At 44.6% G+C, this 24,014-nt stretch overlaps 1 protein-coding gene across 1 annotated transcript in view; it reads left to right on the top strand.

The window, feature by feature from the left end:
- Positions 1-12,015: 12,015 nt before the first annotated feature.
- Positions 12,016-24,014, top strand: part of TNR (tenascin R) — an 83,213-nt gene continuing 71,214 nt past the window's right edge. The window contains exons 1-3 of the mRNA XM_065874042.1: positions 12,016-12,514; positions 14,405-14,881; positions 22,672-22,935. Of these exons, the coding sequence (XP_065730114.1) occupies positions 12,016-12,514; positions 14,405-14,881; positions 22,672-22,935 (1,240 nt within the window). The remainder of the gene's footprint in view (positions 12,515-14,404; positions 14,882-22,671; positions 22,936-24,014) is intronic.

Here is a 24,014-nt window from a genome sequence, read left to right as displayed (position 1 = left end):
CAGAAGGTGTTAATTTATTGCCAACACTGTATCTTGTATTACTTTGGCATTTGACTATTGAGGGAATGAGGCACAGAGGACCGGTACGTTTTAAGCAGAGTTGGGGCCAGAGGAAATGTCTGGGGTAAACAGCCCTTCCCAGGAAGGCAGGCCCCTGTGGAGACCTGCACGAATGAGCACTAGACAGCCACGGGTCAGTCAGTGAGGACACTGCACCCAGACCGTCTGGGGTTAGTAGCAGCTGAGCTGTTGCCACCCTTAAGCCCCAAAGAAGGTGAAGGGAGTTGGCAGAGAGGTTACCAGAACCTGGAAAGAGAGTCAGTCCTATGAAAAGGTCACCTTGAGAGAAACTACGCCCTTCAGCTGAGGGACACAACCAGCGGGTGACCTCCCAGGAAGGAAGTCAGGACCCCACTCCCCTCTGGCTGGAGCTGCAGCTCCCCTACTGGGGATCTCCTTTAGCTGAATGGGAAGCTCTCTAGGAAAAGAGATCAGGTCCAAGAAGAAAAGGATGGAGAGAGGGTCTGGAGGGGCAAAGGGAGAACTCCAACTGTGTGTGCAGGAGAGGAAGGCGGGCCCAGGCAGTGCGCACAGAGGCTGGGGAGGGAGGAGAGTTGCTCTGGGGAAGGAGAACTCCCATCAGAGAAGAGGGCGCCATGCACAAGTTATTTCAGGCATCAACCCCAGCCCACCAGGGACATTCTGCATCCTCTTTTGGGCTGTTCTGTACCCTAAATGGATCATACGTGGACTTGGGAACCCTCAAAACCGTGCTTTGCTCACCAAAGCCTGGCTACATTCAGAGCCAACTCAGTGCTGTCTGCGTTCTCAATTTGTCAGAAAGGCAGCTGCTTGGAGCTAAATGGTCAATTCTTATCTTTATTCAGATTGAAAACATTTAAAAAGCCCAAAACTGTACAATACATATCCTGGATTTAGCAGTTAATAAAACAACATTTGAATTCTACTGGAGCCCCCTTTTAACAACAATGAACAAAGGTGACGCAGTATAACTTAATGGAGAGCAAAATGCATTTTGTCAAGACAGAGAGTGAGAGAAAAGGAGTTTAAGAAATTATGTACCCTGAAAAACCACTCTCTAAAGTAATAAGCAAGGCTAATCCAGGCCTTACTGACTGAATAACTACAAAATAAGATAAACGACAAGCAAAAAAAAAAAATCTTTTGAGTTTTTCAGATTAGAATTCATCTCTGGGGCCAACTGCAACTGCAGATATTAAAGGATTTCTTTAATCATGTCACGCCCTGCTTAAAAAACACTGAGGCTCCACCAGCCCACAGAATACAGAGGAAATTTCTAAAGATGCCAATCAAGGCTCTCTGACGTCTTCTTAGTCCCCTCAATCCTGAACACACACAAACACCCCAGGAACTGTGCCCTTCTTCCTCACTCACTTTACTGCCTTTTCCCCTGTCTCCTCCTTTCAAAATCTTTCTAATTCTTCAAGACCCAGCTCAAAGGCTACATCGATGGAAAACATCGAGATTTCTCTAGAGAGTCTTACAGTTGAAATGATTCCTTCTGCTGGGCTCCCAGAAGAATTTCTCCATACCTGGGATATGCTACTTATCATGGTTTGCTATTTATTCTCGTAATGTAAATACCTTCCTCCTAGTTATACAGGGAGTTACCTGAGATTTCTCTAGCTCACCCCGACATCTCGAATGGAACGTAGCCCAGTTCCTGCCATGCAATCAGTGTGCTTCTGCATTTAATTAAACAGGCTGTGCTCCATATACCAGTACCGTTGGAGCTTCCTCAAATTTCAAAACGCTATTTCATGCACTAGAAAATAGAATTCATCTGTGTGTAGTCTTTGGGTCAGAGTGGTGCTCTTCCATGCTCGAGAACACATTGATAATTTGCACAATAAAGTAAATAACTCCTCTAGACCTCTAGAGCTAAACGTTCGTAAGTTGCCACCTCCAACATACATGTTATCTGGAGAAGTTAATGGATATCAGATATTAAAGCAATTATTCAGTTCCTGATAGAAGGACCAAATCCAATGTAGTTATGTCATATAATTGGAAACTGCATGAATCTGATATTTGAACCTGTCATTAGGTACTTTTAGAGCAGATGAATTATCTGGTCTTCTGGATGTGGGTGAATATAATTTCTACAGGTAACTACTCCCAAGATTTGTTTGTTTCTAAAGGGTTTCAATGTCCAAGTAATCAAGCAAACACTTCCTACATTTATAGTTATAATTAATTAGAAGTTCTGAGCCCATGTTTATAAATCGGCCTGGCCCCGAGTTGGCCTCCTGGACATAAAGCCCTGGAAGCACTACTAAGACATGACCAGCTCCCTTACCTCAGGCACACACAGGGCATGTAGGGATTATTTTCATACATTTTCATAACATAGTTTTAATTGATTTTAAACCTTCGTGAAGACTGAAGGTAGTCCCTTCAGAGGCAGAACTTCCTTGCATTTGGCCTTGATGCTTCAATCAACTCTGCTTATGCTGTGCCCTTTACCCCCCCTCCTCACCCACTCCCCACAACTCGTATCTACCTTTCCAACACCACCCCTCCATGTGGACTGGGACACCACCCCTTCAGGAAGCCTCTTCTGGTCACCTGTCCCACACTGTGAGGGGCATCTATTAAACTTAAAGTAAGTGACTAATAATACAAAAGGACAGCCTTGCCTTGTCGTTCAGTTTCACGTGTATGAGTCTAGTCTTCTCAGCTAGATTATAAGCCCCATGAGGGCAGAGACCACTTTTTATATTCTAAACCAATTTCTCCATCTGTTCTAATGAGTATCTTGGGCAAGGAAAAAAAAAAAGCATCAATTTGGGCTGCAGTCTGAGTGGTCATCTTTCTTAGAAGAAACTTTGCCTTGCAGTTTTATTAAATGTAAAGAAAAGAAAGATGAAAAGCAGGATGATGACTATTCAAGAAGAGTGACTGAACAGCAAACGGTGACATGCTATTCTCCCAGCTTGAGAAACACAGATGAAAAATAGATATTAATGATAGCAAAAGGTCAGGCTCTTAGAAGAATCTCTGAACCAAAATGGTGGAGATTAATTAGGAATTCATTTTTTATATCCTACCTACTTCCAAAGGACAAAGGTGGCTGACGGAGGGAGGTTGTGGCATCTACGAATGAACTGAGAGTCTGGAAATATGACTCAGGATTTAGTTTGGCTCTAACTCACTGTGTGTAACTGGAAAAATCACTCCCATACTTTGAGCCTTATCTATAAAACTGGAATAATCCCATTGCCCATTATGAAGATTAAATAGGTCTCTGTATATATGACTCTCTCTCTCTCTCTCTCTCTCTCTCTCTCTCTCCATATATATATATATATATATATATATATATATATATATACACACACACACATACATATATAACTATATATATATATGTGTGTGGTTATATATATACGTTTGTATATAGTCAAATGCTCTACAGATGTTAAGAATTCTCTGGGATCTATAGACATTGGATAAATTCTCACCTCAATGGGATCTCTATTTACCAAAAATCATGGGGAAACCTGGAGGTAGACTGTCAACCTTAGCTGCCGCAGAAGGAAGCAGAGGCCCCCAGCAGTAACACTTGCCCAGCCTCTCCCCTTAGACTGTAAAGCAGGAATTCAAACCTGGATGGCCTCACCCTCACTTCCAATCGGAAGATTATATTACTCCTTTGATGTTATTCCCTTGATGGATCTTGAGGACCCCACTTTTCAGATGAAGAAGGAACTGCTCTGCGAGGCCAGGTCAGTTGGAATTCTCAAAGACAGCACAAGACAGAGCCAGAGGACAAGACCAGAAGCCAGATTCCTCCACCCAGCCAATGCGGTTTCTCTATCCCGCAGGGACACACACACACACAAATATACTGGGCTGACCCACTTGTGCCAAAAAATGAGTGTGGCTCCATCACTTTCTGAACCAAAGACCCTTCCGGCAGATCCCACCTGGAGGCACGTCAAGGGACGTGGTCCTGGAGCAGGGGTGAGGCGGCCAGTCCTGGGGGGAGGTGACGCCCCAGCCTGGCCTTGCATCTCCTCCCGCGCGTCTTTCTTGACAGCTCTGGGCCAGCCACCGAGTCCTGTCTGCAGGGAGTTTTCTGCCCTCGGGTTCTTTTCAGAAACCTGACATGCCCAATAAAGGCCTAGGGCTGATGGAGACAAGCGGGCCCTGAGTCCTCCCAGCAGCCCTGACGCTGCCTCCTGACGCTGCCTCCTGACGCTGACACAATGGGGCCGGCAGTAATCACATTACACCCTCGTCTTTCATAATTACCCTCTTTCTCCAAGTGACAGAGCATCCCAACAGCAGGCAGGGAACTATTTTTAAACTAATTCTAACTAAAAAAAAAAAAAAGAGTGTCATTTTTTTTCACAGATATGGTTCTGGTTTATAAAATCACCCCCAGGGACAGCGTGGGGTGTAAGGTTGGCAGAAGCTAGAAAATCTAAACAAAGCACTGGCTGCTCACCTCTCCTTGCCCGACCCCCCCGCCCCCCCGACAACCTAGACACTCATTTCTTTTCTTTCTTTTTCTGAAGCTCCTCTACCTGTGTTTGTCTCGTTCACTCCCTCTCTGGCTCTAAGAGAAAATAAAAAGGAGAAAACACAAAGGCAGAGCTTCAACGTGAGTGACTTGTGGCTCTTTCTGTCCCTCGTCGTCCCCTCCCCCTCCTCCCTCCCGCCCCACATCCCACCCTCCTGAGACCACTTCTCCCCTCCTCCCAGCCTGCATAAAGGTGATGGCTCCCAGAACATTTTTCTGTAACAGTAGCAAAGCCCTTCAACGTGAAGAAACGAAGCCAGGAGAAGGCATGTGGAGGGGGGCAAGGGAAAGAAAAGCCACTGAAGGACAACTTTAGCTGGGGCAAGACTTGGCCGGGCCCGGGTGACCCGCACTCTCCCCGCAGGCCGCCCGGGGGGACGAGCGCAGACCCTAGCAGCACGGCACCACCTGGGCCTGGAGGCCCGTCCAGCTGTCCACTCGCCTCTTACACATGACCTGGAGACCCCTGTGCTGCCCGCCATGATAATTATATTGATAAGGAGGCTGGAGTGGAGGAAATGAATCAATGGCACTGCACGGATTTCCTGAGTATCGATCTATCGAATTGCTGCAACTTGCTTGCACTTTGATTTGGAGGGTCATTAGCTACCTGTCTTGCTTACAACTGTCAGTGTACCATTGAACCCTGAGTGTATTATCTGTCCCTCAGGTTTATGTTTTCTCCCTCTACCTGTAGAACTCTGTCTGTTGCTCTCGCCAGCCTGGCGCTCTGCCATATTTTTCTTCTCCATCTTCTCAGGTTTCTCCTCCTCTTCCCCTCTCTCACCACCACTTCATCCTCTGACTGGCCTGTTTTGCTTCTATCCTGGAGTCTTACAGCTCTAGTCGGATGACTCATCTGAGAAACAGGAAGAGAGTGAGGGAGGAGAGGGGCTCTGCTGGTCCCCTCCAGCCTCCAACGTTGCTTTTGGTGACAGAGATTTTGCAGCTAGCTTAGAGGTGCAGCCACCACTTCACACCAAAGCCAGAGCAAGCAGGACCCCTCTAAAGGCGACAAACACATCAACGTCGTGTTCTTGGATATGCCACAGGATTAAAACAGGCCTTCCTCATAGGAAGTTGCAAAAATCTGCCCAGCAGCATCGCTGAAGAGTGCCACGGAAAGGGGCCCGCCTGCAGAACAGTCGGTATTCCTTGTGATCCAGAGGAACAGGTGGTGGAAGTAGAGAATGAAGCCCGAAAGGGAAGCTTTCAGGGACACAAGAAAGAAAAGCCACTTTGAAATAATTATTAAGTGACATGAGCTTAGCAAAACTAAGAGCACATTTATTAAGTAGGCATTAAATAACCATGAGTTTCATTCCCCTTCCCCCTCCAGCAGGCTTCAGATGAAATGAGAAAAATGAAGCCTCCCATGCCATTCACCCCACCCCCTCTGACTGCCTGCCTTCAGAAAGCATCCTCAGCCATATGCAAATGGAGAGAAGCAGAGAGGTCAGCGGTGTGGTTAACAATGGCTTGTGACTGAGCCTGCTGGGGACAAGCCAAAGGGAGCTCAGAGAAGTGAATGAAGCCGGCAGGGGCCAGGGCAAGCCCTGGTTTCCTGTAGCTGCTGGCTGGAGGGGAACCGTCCTAGGAAAGGACAAGCGTAAAAAATGTCTCCTGATCCCTCTAGGATCAAGGTTTACTTGCTTAGAGTTGTTCTTGACTCACTGGGACACAGTGGAGGCTGGGCACTTTTAAATAAAAAGCCAGCAGACAAGCCTTCCCTCCAGGGTAAGAGGCTAAAGCAATATCGGGGGTAGTAGCCGGGATTGGCGGAGAAAACATTAAGCGAAAAGTCATCGCTGTCAGGAGGTCCTAAATCTGATCCAGGGGGAGGAGGGTGTTGATTTGTAAGAGCTCTAAGTCTTTTCATGAGAGCGCTATGTGGCTGCTAATTAAAGCTGGCTGAAAACAGCAGTTAAGAGGACAGACTATGGCCAGCAAGATCTGGGCTCAGTCCTGGCTCCTGCGCTCATTAGCTGTGCAGTCTTGGTCACATTCCTTGGCCTTTCCTGAAGTTCATTTTCCTTGTCTCCAATAATGGAACTTGAAAGAGGACCTACCATCATGGTGAAATCACCACAGAGCCCTGCTGGTTGTTTACAGCAGGTCTGATTTATGGATGCCCCCTTCTGATTGGTTGTCGCCTGAGCCATACCAGTTGCTAAATATCTTTGCTCCTAAATATCACTCCTCCTAGCTTATAGGGTTGTTGTCAGGAATGAATGAAGTACTGTAAGGAAAATGCTTAGCTTGGTGCCCGGTAAATACTCAGTTTGCTATTGTTATGTATTGTGGATTGAATTGTGTCCCACAAAGAAGATAATGTTGAAGTTCTAACCCCCAGTACCTCAGAATGTGACCTTATTTGGAAATCGGGTCATCGTAGATGTAATTAGTTAAGACGAGGTCATATTGGCGTGATGGGCCCCTAATCCAAGATGACTGATGTCCTTGAAGGAAGATGGCCCCGTGAAGACACAGAGACACAGGCAGAGCGCAATGTGAGGATGGAGGCAGAGACTGGAGTGATGCATCTACTAGCCAAGGAATGCCAAGCATTGCCCGCCATCACCAGAAACTAGGAGAGAGGCATGAAATAGATTTTCCTTCAGAGCCTCAGAAGGGGTTAACCCTGATGACATATTGGTTTTGGCCTTCTATTCCAGTCTCCAGAACTGTGAGAGAATAGAGTTCTATAGCTTTAAGCTACCCAGTTTGTGGTAACTTGTTATGGCAGCCCTAGGAAACGAATACAATATTATAGTGGGTAGACTCCTCAAAGGACACATAAGACCCTGAATTCATAAAGTAACAGGAAAGAGAAAACCTTAATGTTCATTTTAGTCCACTCTCTGATGTGATGCCTGAAAGCCCATCTTCAACATTCTCACTAAGTAGTCTTGTGGCTTGTGCTTGAACACCTCCAGTGACCAGGAACTCACTACCTACCATGACAACCCAATAGCTCTGACTATTATAAAAGCTATTCTTTACATGGAGCCAAAATCTGTTTCCCTGTAGATTCCCCCATTTGGGGGAAATTCCCTCCCTTGGACCTTTTGCTGTATAAAAGTCCAATCCCATAGCATTTAACAGCCCTTCAAATACTTGAATTCCTTGAATAAGCCATATCCGTACACAGGTCAGAGTTTTAGCAAATGCAATTCCTTTTGTCTATAATGAACTTCTGTCTTCTCTACTTAAAGAGTCATCTATTAAAACCCAGTTCAGTATTATCTTCTGATACACTAGATTATGCTGTAGGAAAAATCTGTGCTTCAAAACCAAAAGTTTATTTCTCTCTCATGCACTACACACCTGCTGTATGCAGCCAGGGCACCCTTTATCATGGTCACTCAGGGACCCAGACTGAGAAAGCAGCCACCATCCTGAGCATTGCCAGTCACCATGGATGGGAAAGAGAAAGCTCTGGGGGGTCTCCCGTCAGCAATGAATGCCCCCTCCCAGAAGTGACCCACATCACTTCCTCTCACAACCATCGGCCAGTACTAGTGACATGGCCTCACCTAACCAACAGGGGGCCGGAAAACACAGCCCTGGAGAATGTAGTCCTACCACATGTCTGGAAAGCCAGGCCAGAAATACTTGGCAAACAGGACTGACGATTACCCCACACCCTCTGCGTAGCTTCCCCTGCTGCCCCAGGCAAAGTTGCCGTGTCACCTCCAGCCCTCTAGGGACATTTTGTGTGTTTTTTGGTCATGATAATGATCACATTGCATTGTAATTATATTTACTTGTGTTTCCATCTCTTTCATGAGGCTGAGAGTTTCTCAATGACAAGAACTAGATCATCATAAACATTTAATATGTGGATGCATTTGAGAGCAATGACTGTATAGCCACAGTAAGAGCCCAAGTCCTTACAGTGGTTCACAGGCCTTCTCTGACCTGGCCCCCACTCCTTCTCTGATCTCATCTCCCCACATCTGCTCCCTCATTCACTCGCCTCCAGTCTCACTGTCACTCAAACTCACCAGGCTGGCTCCTGCCTCAGAGCCCTCACCCTTGCCGTTCCCTGTGCCTGGAATGCACTTCCTCAGCCGTCTGCTAAGCCCACCCCTCACTTCCTTCAGGTCTCTGCTCAGTGGTCACCTCATTAGACAAGCTTTCCCTGGCTGGGCTCTACAAAATATCCATGTGACTTCCCTGTCCTGGTACCTCCTCTGCTCCCTTCTTTTCTTTTCCTCCACAGCAGTTACCACTTGCTGACACAACACACACAAGTGAATGTTACATCATCATATATTAAATACCATATAATATGCATTATATCATACATTATACATGACATACAGAATTATTGTGGGTATTTATGTATTGTATGTCCTCCCCCTCCCACCCTCTCCCCCGCCACACACACACTTAAATATAACTTCTGTGAATAAAGGAACCAGCATATAGTAGGTATTCAATAAGTATCTGTCAAAGGAATGAATGATAAAGGAACGATAGCTCTGGGGTTGTCACTTCTCTGGACAAAAATGCTAAGTTCCTCCCTCTCCTACAACAAGATTTTGAGTACCTTCAGCACCCTCTCCACCCAGAAGTAATCAATGACAAGCGCAGTACAGAGCAAAACAGTCCCCTGCACATCCTAGTCTGTAATTTCAATTAATAAAGCCTGAGTCTGTAAATCAACTATACTTCAGTCAATCAGTCAATCAGTCAATCAGTCAATAAATCCTGAGTCTAAAAAAGGTTTTGGAGGTTACAAAAATCACACTGTTGACTAATTCATAGTCAGTTTGGTTATTGACTAAAATCTTGTGTTTTTCACACATAAAACTATATACTTTTCTCTCCACATATAATTTTATAGTTGTTGCTTTGGACTGGTGTGGAACCTAACATTTTTCCCTTTTAATTTTCCTGTCACTTGTCTTCCTTTTCATTTACAATGTCAATTATTCTTTCACTTATTTATTGAGTGCCTGTTCTGTGCAAAAAGTTCTGTTAAGTGCTATGGGTGCTACATGATAATTTTATGATTCCCAGAAAACAAAAAAACAACCAACTATTCAGCAATATCAACATGGATCAGACAAACCAACTTTAGTTTAGCAAGTGAGATGGCTAAGGCTCCTTAGCCTTCAATGTAAATGTAAGTGTAAATGATTTATATCAGAGCCATTCCTGGGAAACTTTCAATGACATAAGGGCAGAGTGCCACTCCAAGGATGAAACGCCTAGAGCAGCTGAAAATGGGAAGGCAAGTAATACCTCAGATAGAGAGGCTTGGAAAGAGCTCACAGTCATGAGAGAAATTTGGTTCAGACATGTCACTCCATGTGTCCCCAAGGTTGATTTACCTCATCTGATGTAACCAGTGGATCACCACCTCTCCCATCACTCCAAGAACCTCACTCTTCTTTGAACAAGGGTATGCTAAGGTTGGGCTTTCCAGCTGTCAAATGATGGAAGAGACTTCTCACATGTGCCAGTGATTTCAGGGTAGTCCTGGGATAGGGGAAGAACCAGGCAGTCTGGCTCCAGAGTCCAGAATCTTAATAGCTCTATTCTGTTCTGCTTCTTCTTCATATTGGGAACAAAGATTTTAGTCCAATATATAATATAAAGACTGAGTCATAAGACATGGTTTCCAAAATAGTCACTAATACAGATTACTCCTAATATAATCATCCCTCAGAAATTGTCCAATTGAACTGAAATTGAAGAAAATAGTGAATAACTTGAGGATAATGGAAAGAGATTAAATGAGTTGGAGAATGATTGAACCTTGTGCTCACAGGGCATTTACTCATTAATTCATCTGTTTAACCATCTTCCATGTATCTACTCACTTACTCATTCAACAGCCACAGTACAGAACACTTTTGCTGTCCTAGACACACATCAAATACTGCGAATAAGATGTGGTCTGACCTAAATTGACTTAGCAGTTCGGGGCCAGTGGGGGGAGGCAGGGGACGAAGCTGGTGGGGGGGCAGGAGCAGACAAAGGAAACCCACAGTCTAGTGTGGCAAATGCTGTCAGAGGGGCTTTATAAGGAGTGAGAGATAAATTTAACCTGTGCTGGGCATGCTCCTTAGCCTCCTGAGGGAACAGGAAGAAAAAGATGAGAGGAGAATGCTTCGTGGAGGAAGGAACACTGGATCTGGCCCTAGCAAAATTTTCTAATCTCAATATTCTTGGGAAGATCCTATAACGAACACAATTTCCATCAGAGACAACAGAACATTGAACGTGCTTATCAAGACAAGCACTGGAGCATAGCAGTTAAGAACACAGGTTTTGAAGTCAGACCTGCATTCAAATTTTAAGCTTTCTAGGCAGAATTCACTCCATTACAAGATGGGGATAATCATAACATCCCATCATAGGTTTGTTCTAAGGGTCCAGTAAGATCCCCCGTGAGGTGTACAGCGCAGTCTGTACACAGGACACATTCAGTTGATGTTAGCTGTTGCTTATCGCCTTCTTCCCAAATTCACATTTACTCTCACTCTGTTCCTTTGCCCTTAATCTTCTTAGCTCTAACATTACCTTTAGAACCAAAATTTGTAAGCCTCTTTTCTCTTTTACACAGGGAATACAGAAGAAATATAATTTCTGTAAAACTGATTTGCATTACAGGAAATTTATCGTTCTCCATGGGTCTTGGTGACTAGGTAACCAGTAGAGGAGCTAATACATTATTTTAGCAATTTAAACAGGACCTCGGAAGAAAGGCACCCTGTGATCACAAAGCACTGGGACTATACTAATGAGAACGTTAAAAGAAAGTTCGGCTCACACAGTCCCAGATAATCACAAATGTACCTAAGGATTATTAACAACCACAGTTACCTGGAACTATATTATCTGCCTGGTTGGTTATTCTAAAGTCAACGTGTATTTGAACAGATGAGCTTAGAGGAGTTAATAAGTTATCTTGAAGTGGCTGGCGGGACCCCTTCATTATAAATATCTGGCGAAATATGAGGGTATGCCTAAGGCTCCATGGTACCCTTCATCTTAATTCTCACTCAGAAGTGAAAGGATGCTCTGAGTTCTCCTTGGAGGACGAGGCTAGCCACAGTGCCCCTGCCCCGAGTCCTCACATGTCCTCTTTGTTGGAAGCATTTGCCCACTGTGGAGGCCAGACTCATGTGCTCTCGATAAGCCTTTTGGGAAATCAAAATGCCCTTCTGCAGAAGCAGAGTCCACTTTCAGGGGTTCACTCCTCTAGGGAACAAAAAGCTCTGGGCTTTCATGACCCTGGTAGTCACTTCCCAACCTTCCCCTTGAAATCCTCACTGCTTTCCTTTAGCTTTGTAGGACTGTGCACAGCGTGGTGCCCAAGCGCAGGTCTCAGAGGCCATCTCGTTCGTTCCTTGGTTTCTCTTGAAAATTTCCACAACTCCATGCTTTCTGCTGCAGGCCGGTCTTGAACCCAGCACTCTGCTGAGAGGATGGGGGCAGACGGGGAAACAGTGGTCTTGAAGAACATGCTCATTGGCGTCAACCTGATCCTTCTGGGCTCCATGCTCAAGCCCTCGGAGTGTCAGCTGGAGGTCACCACGGAAAGGGTCCAGAGACAGGCGGTGGAGGAGGAAGGAGGCGCTGACAGCTACAATACATCCGGCAAAGAGCAGCCGGTGGTCTTCAACCACGTGTACAACATTAACGTGCCCCTGGACAGCCTCTGCTCCTCGGGGCTGGAGGCCTCGGCCGAGCAGGAGGTGAGTGCCGAAGACGAGGTGCTGACAGAGTACACGGGCCAGACCTCGGACCACGCGAGCCAGGTCACCTTCACCCACAGGATCAACCTCCCCAAAAAGGCCTGCCCATGCGCCAGCTCTGCCCAGGTGCTGCAGGAGCTGCTGAGCCGGATCGAGATGCTGGAGAGGGAGGTGTCAGTGCTTCGGGACCAGTGCACCAGCAACTGTTGCCAGCAAAGTGCGGCCACAGGTAGAGTCTGGGAGTCTGCAGCCGGTCTCAGGAGGGAGGGAGGGCGCTGAGCGGAGAGGGAGAATGAGTGAGCGCGAGCCACCACTCCCCTCGAGACCTGGCTCCTCTTCACACAGAGGGAAAGAAGCGCCCCAGTCTGTAGCTCTCTGTTCAGACGTCTCTAAGATCTAAATGTGGTCCTTCCCAGGGGATTTGGCGTAGGGATTCTCTACAGCGCATAGTCAGTTTGAAATACATTAACCCGATTTGGGGGGGATGAGTCAGGTAATGATACATCGGTTCAGCACAGCAACTTCTGTGGTGAGCAGGGAATTTGACGTCTGTCTTCATTCATCTTGGGTTTTCACAGGCTGTTGAATTGATATCTATCCATGTTAACCTGAGGGACTAGAGAATTCAGGCGCTCTGTTCACTCCATCTCAGTCTTTCTCCCATCTGAGTAAATGATAGTCATTATAGTCTCAGAGGACTTGGCCCCATCTTCTCCAGCAAGATGGAAGTTTCAGCCCCTGCCCCCTCCACGAACGCATGTGGATGCACATGCCCGTGCATGCACACACCCACTCACAGAGCTTATTACAACCCCCTCCCCTCCGAAGGCTGAGTATCCAGGACTTATACCTCTAGTCTCACCCACCCCCTGACTAGTAACACTTACCAATGACTATCTTGACCTCCCTGGGAGAAGTCAGAGCCAGACTTCCTGACTTCAAATCCTAGCTCTGCTACTTACTAGCTTGTGACTTAAGCAAATTGCATAACCCATGACTTCCTTTCTCCATTGACAAATGGTGACAGACTAGAACATCAGGAGTTATTACATATAAAAGCCTCCATTCAGATGAAAGCCTGGCTTCTAGTAGGGACCTCACATGCAATAGCTGTTATCAGCTGACCCCCAATGAGCAGAAAGTGTGTCCCTTTTTGTGCCCAGCTCCTCTCACCCAAAAGGTACCTTCAACCCATGAAATTCATTCTTTAACAAGAGGACTGTGTCTTCCTTACTATCTTGGGTTCAAGCTTTTACCTTTTATCGTGGTTTAAATTAACCACTATAGTTATAGCATGGTAAGGGCTAGGGCAGGAGATATGCATAGAATCCTAAAAAGATCACAGCCAACAGTCACCAAATGAGACAAGTTCTGGGAAGCCTTTGAAGTGACCCTAGTGCTAAGCTGTGATGGATGAGCAGAGTTAGTTAGATGGCAGGAAGGAGAGGGAGTGGGATGTGGCTGCAGCGCATGTGACCTTGTCCTGCATCACAGGCCTGGTACTCAGCATACAAGCCCTCAGATCCCCTTCCGTCCCCATAGCCAGCACCTGGGCGTCTTGGTCAGGGGCTGTCCTTGGGCTGTAAGAACCTCTTTGGCCTGCCCCAGGGAGACAATGGACATTTATACCCTCCAAGGACAGCCTTTCGTCCCAGTTGAGGTGTGGCTTACACTGTGTCCAGAAGACCCTGCAGGACTGAACCCAAGTGACACCCCCAGGACTTTGCCTGATAACGTGTCTGGCTTGGGCTCCAACCTCCTGAGTCTCCCCTTCTCCCTGACAGGTTTTTCCTGGGAGCACTTCCCAGTAAGTCACTATCATCTGAATTCTCATCTAAAGTCTGATTCTAGGGAGCCCAAGCCAAGACACACTGAAGGTGAGCCCCTGCAGGATGAGGGACCTGATCTCACTCATCGTCGCCCCCAGTGCTGTGCCAGACACAGCCCCTATTAGATGAAAACATTCATGAAGTCAATGATGTACCAAACTAGCTTGAGCTTAATTCTCGGCAACACAAATCTGATCAGAGAGTGAGGAGAGGTCTCTGCCCACCCCTCCCATACCCCATTTACAGGAGGTTCCACTGCTGCCCTTTGACTTTCTCCTTGGCCATTCCAGGACAACTGGATTATATCCCTCACTGCAGTGGCCACGGCAACTTTAGCCTCGAGTCCTGTGGCTGCATCTGCGATCAAGGCTGGTTTGGCAAGAACTGCTCGGAGCCCTACTGCCCCCTAGGCTGCTCCAGTCGGGGCGTGTGTGTGGATGGCCAGTGCATCTGTGACAGCGAGTATAGCGGCGACGACTGCTCAGAGCTCCGGTGCCCGACAGACTGCAGCTCCCGGGGGCTGTGCGTGGACGGGGAGTGTGTCTGTGAAGAGGCCTACACTGGCGAGGGCTGCAGCGAGCTGAGGTGCCCTGGGGACTGTTCGGGGAAGGGGAGATGTACCAACGGTACCTGCCTGTGCCAGGACGGCTACACTGGTGAGGACTGCGGCCAGCAGCGGTGTCTGAACGCCTGCAGTGGGCGAGGACACTGCCAGGAGGGGATCTGCTTCTGTGAAGAGGGCTACCAGGGCCCTGACTGCTCAGCAGGTAGGGAGGGGAGCTCGGCGGGGCCTTTGTCAAGGGTGGTCCAGCAAACTGGCCGGAGGTGGGAAGAGAGATGGGAGGGAAGGTGAATTTTAGGCCGAAGAATTCCCAACTGGGTCATGTACACTTGCTTTCCAAGACAGCTGATTTCTTGAGTCAATCACAATTGACGAGGCAGATTTAAGGGGGGGAAGGGTGGAAACCAGAAAAGGTCAAGTTCAGGATGAAAGCTGAATCTTACCCCAAGACTGGAACAAAGTCAATGGTAATGACGGTGACAGCATTTCACTGTCCTTGAGATGGAAGAAAGCGGAGAGTCAGACCATAGCACCACCTTAGGCAAGGGACCACTCTAACTCAGCGGGCTTCCCAGAGCTCCACCCGCTCCAGAATATCCCCCTTGCCTGTTGCCATAGTCTGGGGACACGTCCTTTCACAGTGCTAGGGCATGCAATGGGGGTTAGTCTGTGATAGTCAGACTAGCAGGGCACTCTGGCACCCTGGCTATTTTAGAGCTTGCATATTGCAAAGTGTTATTAATTTTTGAAATCATCTAGTGTCCACATGGATAAAAGTATTTATAGGCAAGGAATTACTTGTCACTAGGAATAAACTACTAAAGGCATCGAGCAACAACGCACGTTCTAACTATTAGTACAGCATATTAAAAGGTCACGAGTCGCTTTGTTCCAGATGACATAGCAAATTGGAACCAACCCCATATGTGTCTGCACCATGGAAACCAATCCAAAGGTGACGTCCCAAAAGGAGGACCTAAATCTATCAGTGGGAAAATGCCAATATCTCACTGGAGATCATTTTCTTTTGCCTAAAATCGGATTATTGTCACTATCTCACCGTTATTGCTCATCTTCTGACTACATCAGTGACTCTCACTGATAAATTTGTGCTTTAAACGTACAGATTGAGTGATTGATCTTGATCTTTTCCATCTGTAGTTCAGTCTGTAACAGTGGCTCAGAGAGCTCACTGGAAAAATTGAAAATAAAAAATAATAACAAACGAACATTGTTAAGCTTTCTGATGGGTTGATTCTAGGAATTTTCTGATCAACCTTCTGACCTTGGTTTAAGGGGGAAATCCCGGGAGGCCAGCTTCACAAGCCTTTTCTTCTTGAGCATCATCAATGATGCCCACCTAGGTACCAGACCAGTCAGACAAGTCTCCTGCACCTGCAACTTCAACCTAAAATTTTTTAAAAGATCGATGGCAACAACTAAAAGATAAACAACAACCCACTGCTTAGGAAAAAAAAATATTTTCACGTTCTTCTATTTTTTTTCCACAGTCAATGATTTCATTTAGCCTCCTCATTTTGTTTACTGAATACCTTACTGAAAATATAAATAGCTGTTATACCAGTTGTTCAGACGGAAAAGTCAAGCAGAAGTCAAGCTTCGTATTTCTGAATCCAAAGTCCTAGGTAATTGCTGGGAAGAGGAGGCTGAAGCATGATCCTATTCCCACCCACAGGACGAGGCTCCATGAGGCCCCAATCAGAGGATGCTAAGGGTCCATTTGGGCCCTTTTCTATGTACGGCTATTCTGTAGTTCACATCCTTCTTAATAAAATTGATCTTCGTTGGGTTGTACATACTTCTCATGTTCTTGACCCTCCTTTTCCACAGGGATGGGTTCATTTGCAAACAGAATCTTAATCTGATCCAGGGTCCAAACTGAACTGGAGATAAGCCCTTCTGGTCACTCAGGGAAGACTCAGGAGCTGCTAGCATAACTACAACTGGGTTGAGCCCAAACCATGAGCACGTTACCTCCAACACGTTACCTCTGTGCTGTTTGAGGAAGACTTCTGGACGCCCAGATAAATTACTTTACAGGTTCCCAAAGCATGTGAGGAGGGACAGTTGCATAATCTCCATCTGTTTCTATAGCAACCATGGAGCCACCACTGATTCAGCAGGTGCTGCTCTCAAGGCTTTCTTGTCTTTTAAACCAAATGCCATGGGTTTTTTCCAGAGAAGTAACTAGGTCATTATCTAAAGTGCTACTTCACTTGCTCTTTGTGAGAAGGCTCTAGGAGAGGGGCTGCTTATCCACTGCTTGACTTTTCTGGCCAGATGCACCCACTCCAGCATTACTGCTCCCCTCGCCAACAGCAGTGAGGAGAGGAAAGAAGAGAACGGGTAAGGTGAAAACATGGAGAGCCACAAAATGCACTTCTCCACAGGTCATTCTTTTCTCTCTGGCAAGGGCATGGAAAATGGCTGCCCATTGTGTGGACTTCATTCTGAGGCTCCTTAGGCCGCTAGAGCTTAAATACAATTGAATAGAGTTGACAAGGCCACTCTATTTGACTACCAGCCTTGATCGTTCTCATAGTGGGCCATGGGACCAGATCTCAACCTTTCTGCCTCTGTTCTCTGGCCCGGTAAAGACAATAGAACAAAAAAATTCATGAATATGAGCACTTAAAACAGGCTTTGAAAGAAGCTACTCTGGGCTTCTCATTTTACAAATTGAAAAAAAGCAGCAGCCCTGAGAGACAGGAAGATTTTTCCACAGCCAGGCAGCTAATTAATGGCAGATCAAAAATAAGAACGCTGGTCTCCTACCAACTTCTAGCACTCTTTAATCCTCCCTGGGATGCTAAGTAGAGTGGAATCAGAAAATAAAAATTTTGAAAGCCACATACACAAAGAAATAGTCTTTTGACATGAAAGCTGAGCTCTGTCAAATGATAAAAAATATTAGGTGTTGGAGACGGGGTAAGGAAGCACGTCCAACCATTTGTCCACGCCTGCCCCCAGGGAAGGAGGTTTGGCCACAACTCCCTGCAAAGCAACAGGATGAAAGAACAACCAGAGCAGGGGCTTGAAACAATCCAGAAAGCCGTTCCCTGGACTTCAGTCAGACCTGCAGAGATTCATCACCATCAGCCTCTGCGTCTGCTAGCACTGCGGCCAGCCCAACCTTTGGCACCTGAAATCACTCGCTCCTCCGAGCGAGACACTTCATGGAACTAATTCCAACTGCTCTCACCACATATGTGCAAAATTGATGCAAGATCTAAAAAGTAAACAGCATGGCATCTTTGCAGATAAGCAACTCTAATTCCTCAAGCCGCAGTTTACTCCTTTTTAACTGCCTGCTCTTCCCCAAGTTCCCAACTTGGAGCCCCAAAGAAAGTAATACTAAGAATAATTCGCAGCCCCCGCCCCACACACTAAATTCCTTGAATCAAGGCATACGGCTCTTTTACAGTTTGCTTTCTAGCAATACCATTTCATTTTATAAGAATTACTGACACTCAATGTACACAGCTGCTGCTAAGTTATAGGGTGAAAGGTGATGGTCTCCTCCTTGGAGCCACCGCCCTCAAGAATGCTTCTTCCACAATCGACACCATTGCTTCTTTCTCATCATTACCACCACCAGGCTCAGGTCTCAAGATAAAAAACTTGCCAAGTGAAGTTGTCAAGATGAAAAAATCCTTCTGCACCTGTTTTTTACTTTAAAATCCCCAAATGCTCTGCTTGGATCATTCTCCTTCGTCGTGATTAGCTTTATTTTCTGGAGAAAGGCACTAAAAATGAATACACTGACTTGTCCCAAATGCCCTAAGAATTGCTGGTGACTTGAAATTTGGAATGGCTGTTTCTGTCACCATGACAGGAGGGGTCCCACACAGGAAACTTGGAATCAGTGTGTTGAATAACAAAAGGCAGGCCCTAGAGAAGCTTTCTTTCTTTTTTTTTTTTTCTTGTTGTTGTGCTTTTGTTTTATTTATTTATTTTTTAACATCTTTATTGGAGTATAATTGCTTTACATTGTTGTGTTAGTTGATGCTGTATAACAAAGTGAATCAGCCATACGTATACATATATCCCCATGTCCCCTCCCTCTTGCGTCTCCCTCCCACCCTCCCTATCCCACCCCTCTAGGTGGTCACATGCACCGACCGGATCTCCCTGTGCTATGCAGCTGCTTCCCACTAGCTATCTATATTACATTTGGTAGTGTATATATGTCCATGCCACTCTCTCACTTCATCCCAGCTTACCCTTCCCCCTCCCCGTGTCCTCAAGTCCATTCTCTGTGTCTGCATCTTTACTCCTGTTCAGCCCCTAGGTTCTTCAGAACTTTTTTTTTTTTTTTTAGATTCCATATATATGTGTTAGCAAACGGTATTTGTTTTTCTCTTTCTGACTTACTTCACTCTGTATGATAGACTCTAGGTCCATCCACCTCACTACAAATAACTCAATTTTGTTTGTTTTTATGGCTGAGTAATATTCCATTGTATATATGCCACATCTTCTTTATCCATCCATCTGTTGATGGACACTTAGGTTGCTTCCATGTCCTGGCTATTGTAAATAGTGCTGCAATGAACATTGTGGTACATGACTTATTGAATTATGGTGTTCTCAGGGTATATGCCCAGTAGCGGGATTGCTGGGTCATATGACAGTTCTATTTTTAGTTTTTTAAGGAACCTCCATACTGTTCTCCATAGTGGCTCTATCAATTTACATTCCCACCAGCAGTGCAAGAGTGTTCCCTTTTCTCCACATCCTCTCCAGCATCTATTGTTTATAAATTTTTTGGATGAATGGCCATTCTGACTGGCATGAGGTGATACCTCATTGTAGTTTTGATTTGCATTTCTCTAATGATTAGTGATGTTAAGCATTCTTTCATGTGTTTGTTGGCAGTCTGTATATCTTCTTTGGAAAAAATGTCTATTTAGGTCTTCTGCCCATTTTTGGATTGGGTTGTTTGTTTTTTGATATTGAGCTGCATGAGCTGCTTGTATATTTTGGAGATTAATCCTTTGTCAGTTGCTTCATTTGCAAATATTTTCTCCCATTCTGAGGGTTGTCTTTTCATCTTGTTTATGGTTTCCTTTGCTGTGCAAAAGTTTTTATGTTTCATTAGGTCCCACTTGTTTATTTTTGTTTTTATTTCCATTTCTCTAAGAGGTGGGTCAAAAAGGATCTTGCTGTGATGTATGTCATAGAGTGTTCTGCCTATGTTTTCCTCTAAGAGATTTATAGTGTCTGCCCTTACATTTAGGTCTTTAATCCATTTTTAGCTTATTTTTGTGTATGGTGTTAGGGAGTGTTCTAATTTCATTCTTTTACATGTAGCTGTCCAGTTTTCCCAGCATCACTTATTGAAGAGGCTGTCTTTTCTCCATTGTATATTCTTGCTTCCTTTATCAGAGATAAGGTGACCGTATGTGCATGGGTTTATCTCTGGGCTTTCTATCCTGTTCCATTGATCTATCTTTCTGTTTTTGTGCCAGTACCATACTGTCTTGATTACTGTAGGTTTGTAGTATAGTCTGAAGTCAGGGAGCCTGATTCCTCCAGCTCTGTTTTTCTTTCTCAAGATTGCTTTGGCTATTTGGGGTCTTTTGTGTTTCCATACAAATTGTGAAATTTTAGAGAATCCTTCTTAAAAGAAGTTTCTTACCTCTAGGATAAGCACCAGTCTGGAACTGGTATCCTAAATGATAGTCTGAATTATTCACTGATGTAGTTTATTTTTGAGGGCTGTGTATAAATGAAGGAAAGCATCTGGTACAATCAGTGACCCATCCTACAAATTGTAGGGGAAAGAACACATTAAGCATAGATCTTGGTTTGATAATCAGTTCAGCTATGACCCAACTCCCTTACTTTTGGCAAGTCCTTTAGCCTGGGTCTCAGTTTCTCCATTTGTTAAGTTGGGATAATTATATCTACCCAATCTACCTCATAGAGCTGCAATTAAAGGGTTTTTTTTTAAAGTCTAGTTAGATGGTTTATCTAAACATGTTTTATAGACTGAAATGTTACGCAAATGTAAAGTGGTATTGTACACTGGCTTAGAGATTCTAGAAGCACTGTGCCTGGGTTCAAATCCTAGCTTCTGTGTTTGCTGATTCTGTGACTCCGTTTTCTTCTCTATAAAACAGGGGTAAAAATAGTACCAATTCCATAGTGTTGGTGAGAGGGTGAAATAAGAAAATCTATGTCAGAATGTATAGCATTGTCCTTGGTGCATAATAAATGCTCTATATAACCATGCAAAATACTGATAGGTTCTATATACCAACTCTTCTTTCCCTGGTCCAGGAGTCATCTGGTATGCATTATACAGGCTACCCCAAAGATCTTAGTGCAATTCAAAGCTTTCATCATGCCAGAGTTAGAAATGATATATGCTTATAAACTATCATTTGAAAGTGTGATTATTTAAATTTCATGTACATTCATCTAGTTTTATAAATTAAAAAAAATAAATTAAAAATTTTTTTGTTCTGGTCAACATTTGCCATCTTTAATCAGAGGAAGCTCTGCTATCTAGATTGTTTTATACCATTCACAGTTTGGGGCAAAAGCAATCAAAGCATATGCCCAACATTGTAAATATATGTTCCTAATTTCCATCTTATGAGTCCTCATTTACACCTCTGCCAAGAATTTGAGGCTGAGCACCACAGGGAGCGCAGGCACCTTCTTTTCACATGGCCCTGTGACTAACAGCTGCCTCAGTCCTCTGCTCTTGTAAAGGTGAAAGAGTGAGAATTCTCAGAGGAGAAATTCAATACCAGTGACAACTTTTAAACTAAACAAAGCCTCCACTGCATATAAATTTATAAGTTAATTATGACTATTTAAATACTGGCCTGACCTTCGAGTTAATCTATGGGCAGGTCCAATTACAGGTATACTGGCGTTAATCCTAATTGATCTTAAAGTTTCAGTCATTTAATACCCCCACTACTGGTGAATCTTCACTTCCCAAGGGAACCATACATGAAAGGCTATTTCAATGAGGTTTAATTTTTGGTGATTCTCTGAATAGCATTTGAAAAGTAGAACAAGAGAGAAAAGCAAAGCCCTCAAGAATGCTCCTTTCTCATCATCCCCAAAATCAAGGCTAATAAAAATTTGTTTAACACGAGTTACATTTCTTTCAAAACGTAAACGGTCTCCTTTTAACACGGAAAATAAAGTGTTATCGAATGTCTTCATTAGTCCATGGTATCTAGGATTTACTGTTTTGGCTTCTTGTATTTTGCAAGATAACCAGGAATAAGCCTTTATTTCCACTTGCCAAATCAAATACTGGCTCCCAGGGTAATCTGGTAACAATAATCTATTAAACTACCAAAAATATTAGCCAGTGTATGCTGTTAAATATCTAACAACTAGATCTCTGAGGGAAAAAATAAAAAGCCCCACTTTGTAGCATTTGCCAACTTCCATGGTGTAAATACTCCCTCTGTGGCCAATTTCAAACTACCAACATGAAGTCACTAAATGTAGAGCTGGAAACAGCTGTGCATTAGCACACAATTACATAGTATTTCTACCAGAGAGATACAACACATGTAAATTGACTCAAGGGCATAGATAATAGTAAAATGTAGTGAAGTAATTTGCCGGTGATGAGTTTGGAGTATTCATAATTTTGTGTTTAAGATAATTTTACTGAATTGTAAGTTAATATTGAATACAATTTAATCTTTAATAATGACTATTTAAAACTGTCTTGCAAAATTCGACAATCAACTTTCCTGAGCCAGTAGAAGCCGGCTCCAGCACACCACTAACTCATGGCCCTATAGGGATGGGAGTACTGAGCACAGAAAAGATAAGAACCTGCCTGCAAAGGGAATTACCAATCACTCAAAGGCAATGAGCTGAGCAGAATATACAGACAGGGCATGTGGGGTGAGATGTGAGGAAGGAAGTTGGGTCCAGGATGGGGAAGGCAGTCCTCTGAGCTCATGCTATCTGTGTATTGCCTCCTGGTAGTTGCCCCTCCAGAGGACTTGCGAGTGGCTGGTATCAGCGACAGGTCCATTGAGCTGGAATGGGACGGGCCGATGGCAGTGACGGAATATGTGATCTCTTACCAGCCGATGGCCCTGGGGGGCCTCCAGCTCCAGCAGCGGGTGCCTGGAGATTGGAGTGGTGTCACCATCTCGGAGCTGGAGCCAGGTCTCACCTACAACATCAGCGTCTACGCTGTCATTAGCAACATCCTCAGCCTTCCCATCACGGCCAAGGTGGCCACCCGTACGTACCATTTCCCCATCCTGTTTCATTCTTCTTTTCTCCTACAGGAGATCATGGGCATTCATGATAGTAGGGTCTTTTCTTAATTCTTCAGGGATGCCTGCAATAATCATTACTCTTGAGGGGAAGGGCTTCCAACGTGACCCACTTAGGAAAGGGTACCTCATTAAAAAGGCACTTCCAAAAATGAGTTTCCAAATCTAGGCAACCCCTATCAATTATAGAACCAAAAGGACAAAAAGTACTTTAATTATTGAGTTCTGACTTGTTATAAGCTAGTCTGATTAGAAGTCAAGGAAAGTATGAGACTTATATAGACTTCAAATCTAGTTAGAGACTAGAAACCAGGAGATATGAAATAGGATGTATAATAAGCAAGTGTAAATGGTATGTTATAGATGGTAAGTGTATAACAGAGTGGAAAAAAACTCTTATTTAAAACCACAACTGAAAACTCCCACCTCTCCTCATAGCATATTTCTTCGTGATCATTTATTTAGTAAAATATCCTGATAGTCCATTTTTATTATAAACGTTGAGGCTCTAAAGCATCGTCTAGAAAGACAATGGGGTAAGAGAGAGACAGACAGACACAGAGAGCAAGCTAAACTCTTCTCCATGAGAAATGGAAGTGTTCTATTTATAACAGAGAAACTGCTATAGGTATGTATCTATATTTTGTATGTTTATTTAAGCACAGAAAATTTTTTAAAAATTGTATGCCAACTATTAACATTGACTACATCAAAGAGCAGAATAAGAAAGAGATGGGAAGGGGCTGCTATTTAGTTTTCTTTTCACACCTCCGAATTCTTCAATTATCTTTCCAACACCACTTGTCCAGCTCTCAAATGCCAGCTGGGTGTCCAACAATCCAGTTCAATTCAGTTCAATATCTATCCACCTGGAGTTAGCATCAGATCCCACAAGCTAAGTCCTCAGTCTCACAGGGCCTCCACGTCAGTTGCCATCACAAGTCCCAGGTTGTCACCAGGACTTCTGACTGACCAGCTATAAATTTAAGGAGTTCCCACAACCCCTGCTTACTTTTGGTAATTCCTTAGAACTCACAGAGCTTT

The sequence above is a fragment of the Phocoena phocoena genome, chromosome 1 (assembly GCF_963924675.1).
Source record: "Phocoena phocoena chromosome 1, mPhoPho1.1, whole genome shotgun sequence".
Taxonomy (NCBI): domain Eukaryota; kingdom Metazoa; phylum Chordata; class Mammalia; order Artiodactyla; family Phocoenidae; genus Phocoena; species Phocoena phocoena.
Note: the sequence above shows the minus strand (reverse complement) of the source record. Positions and strands in the feature narration are given on the sequence as shown.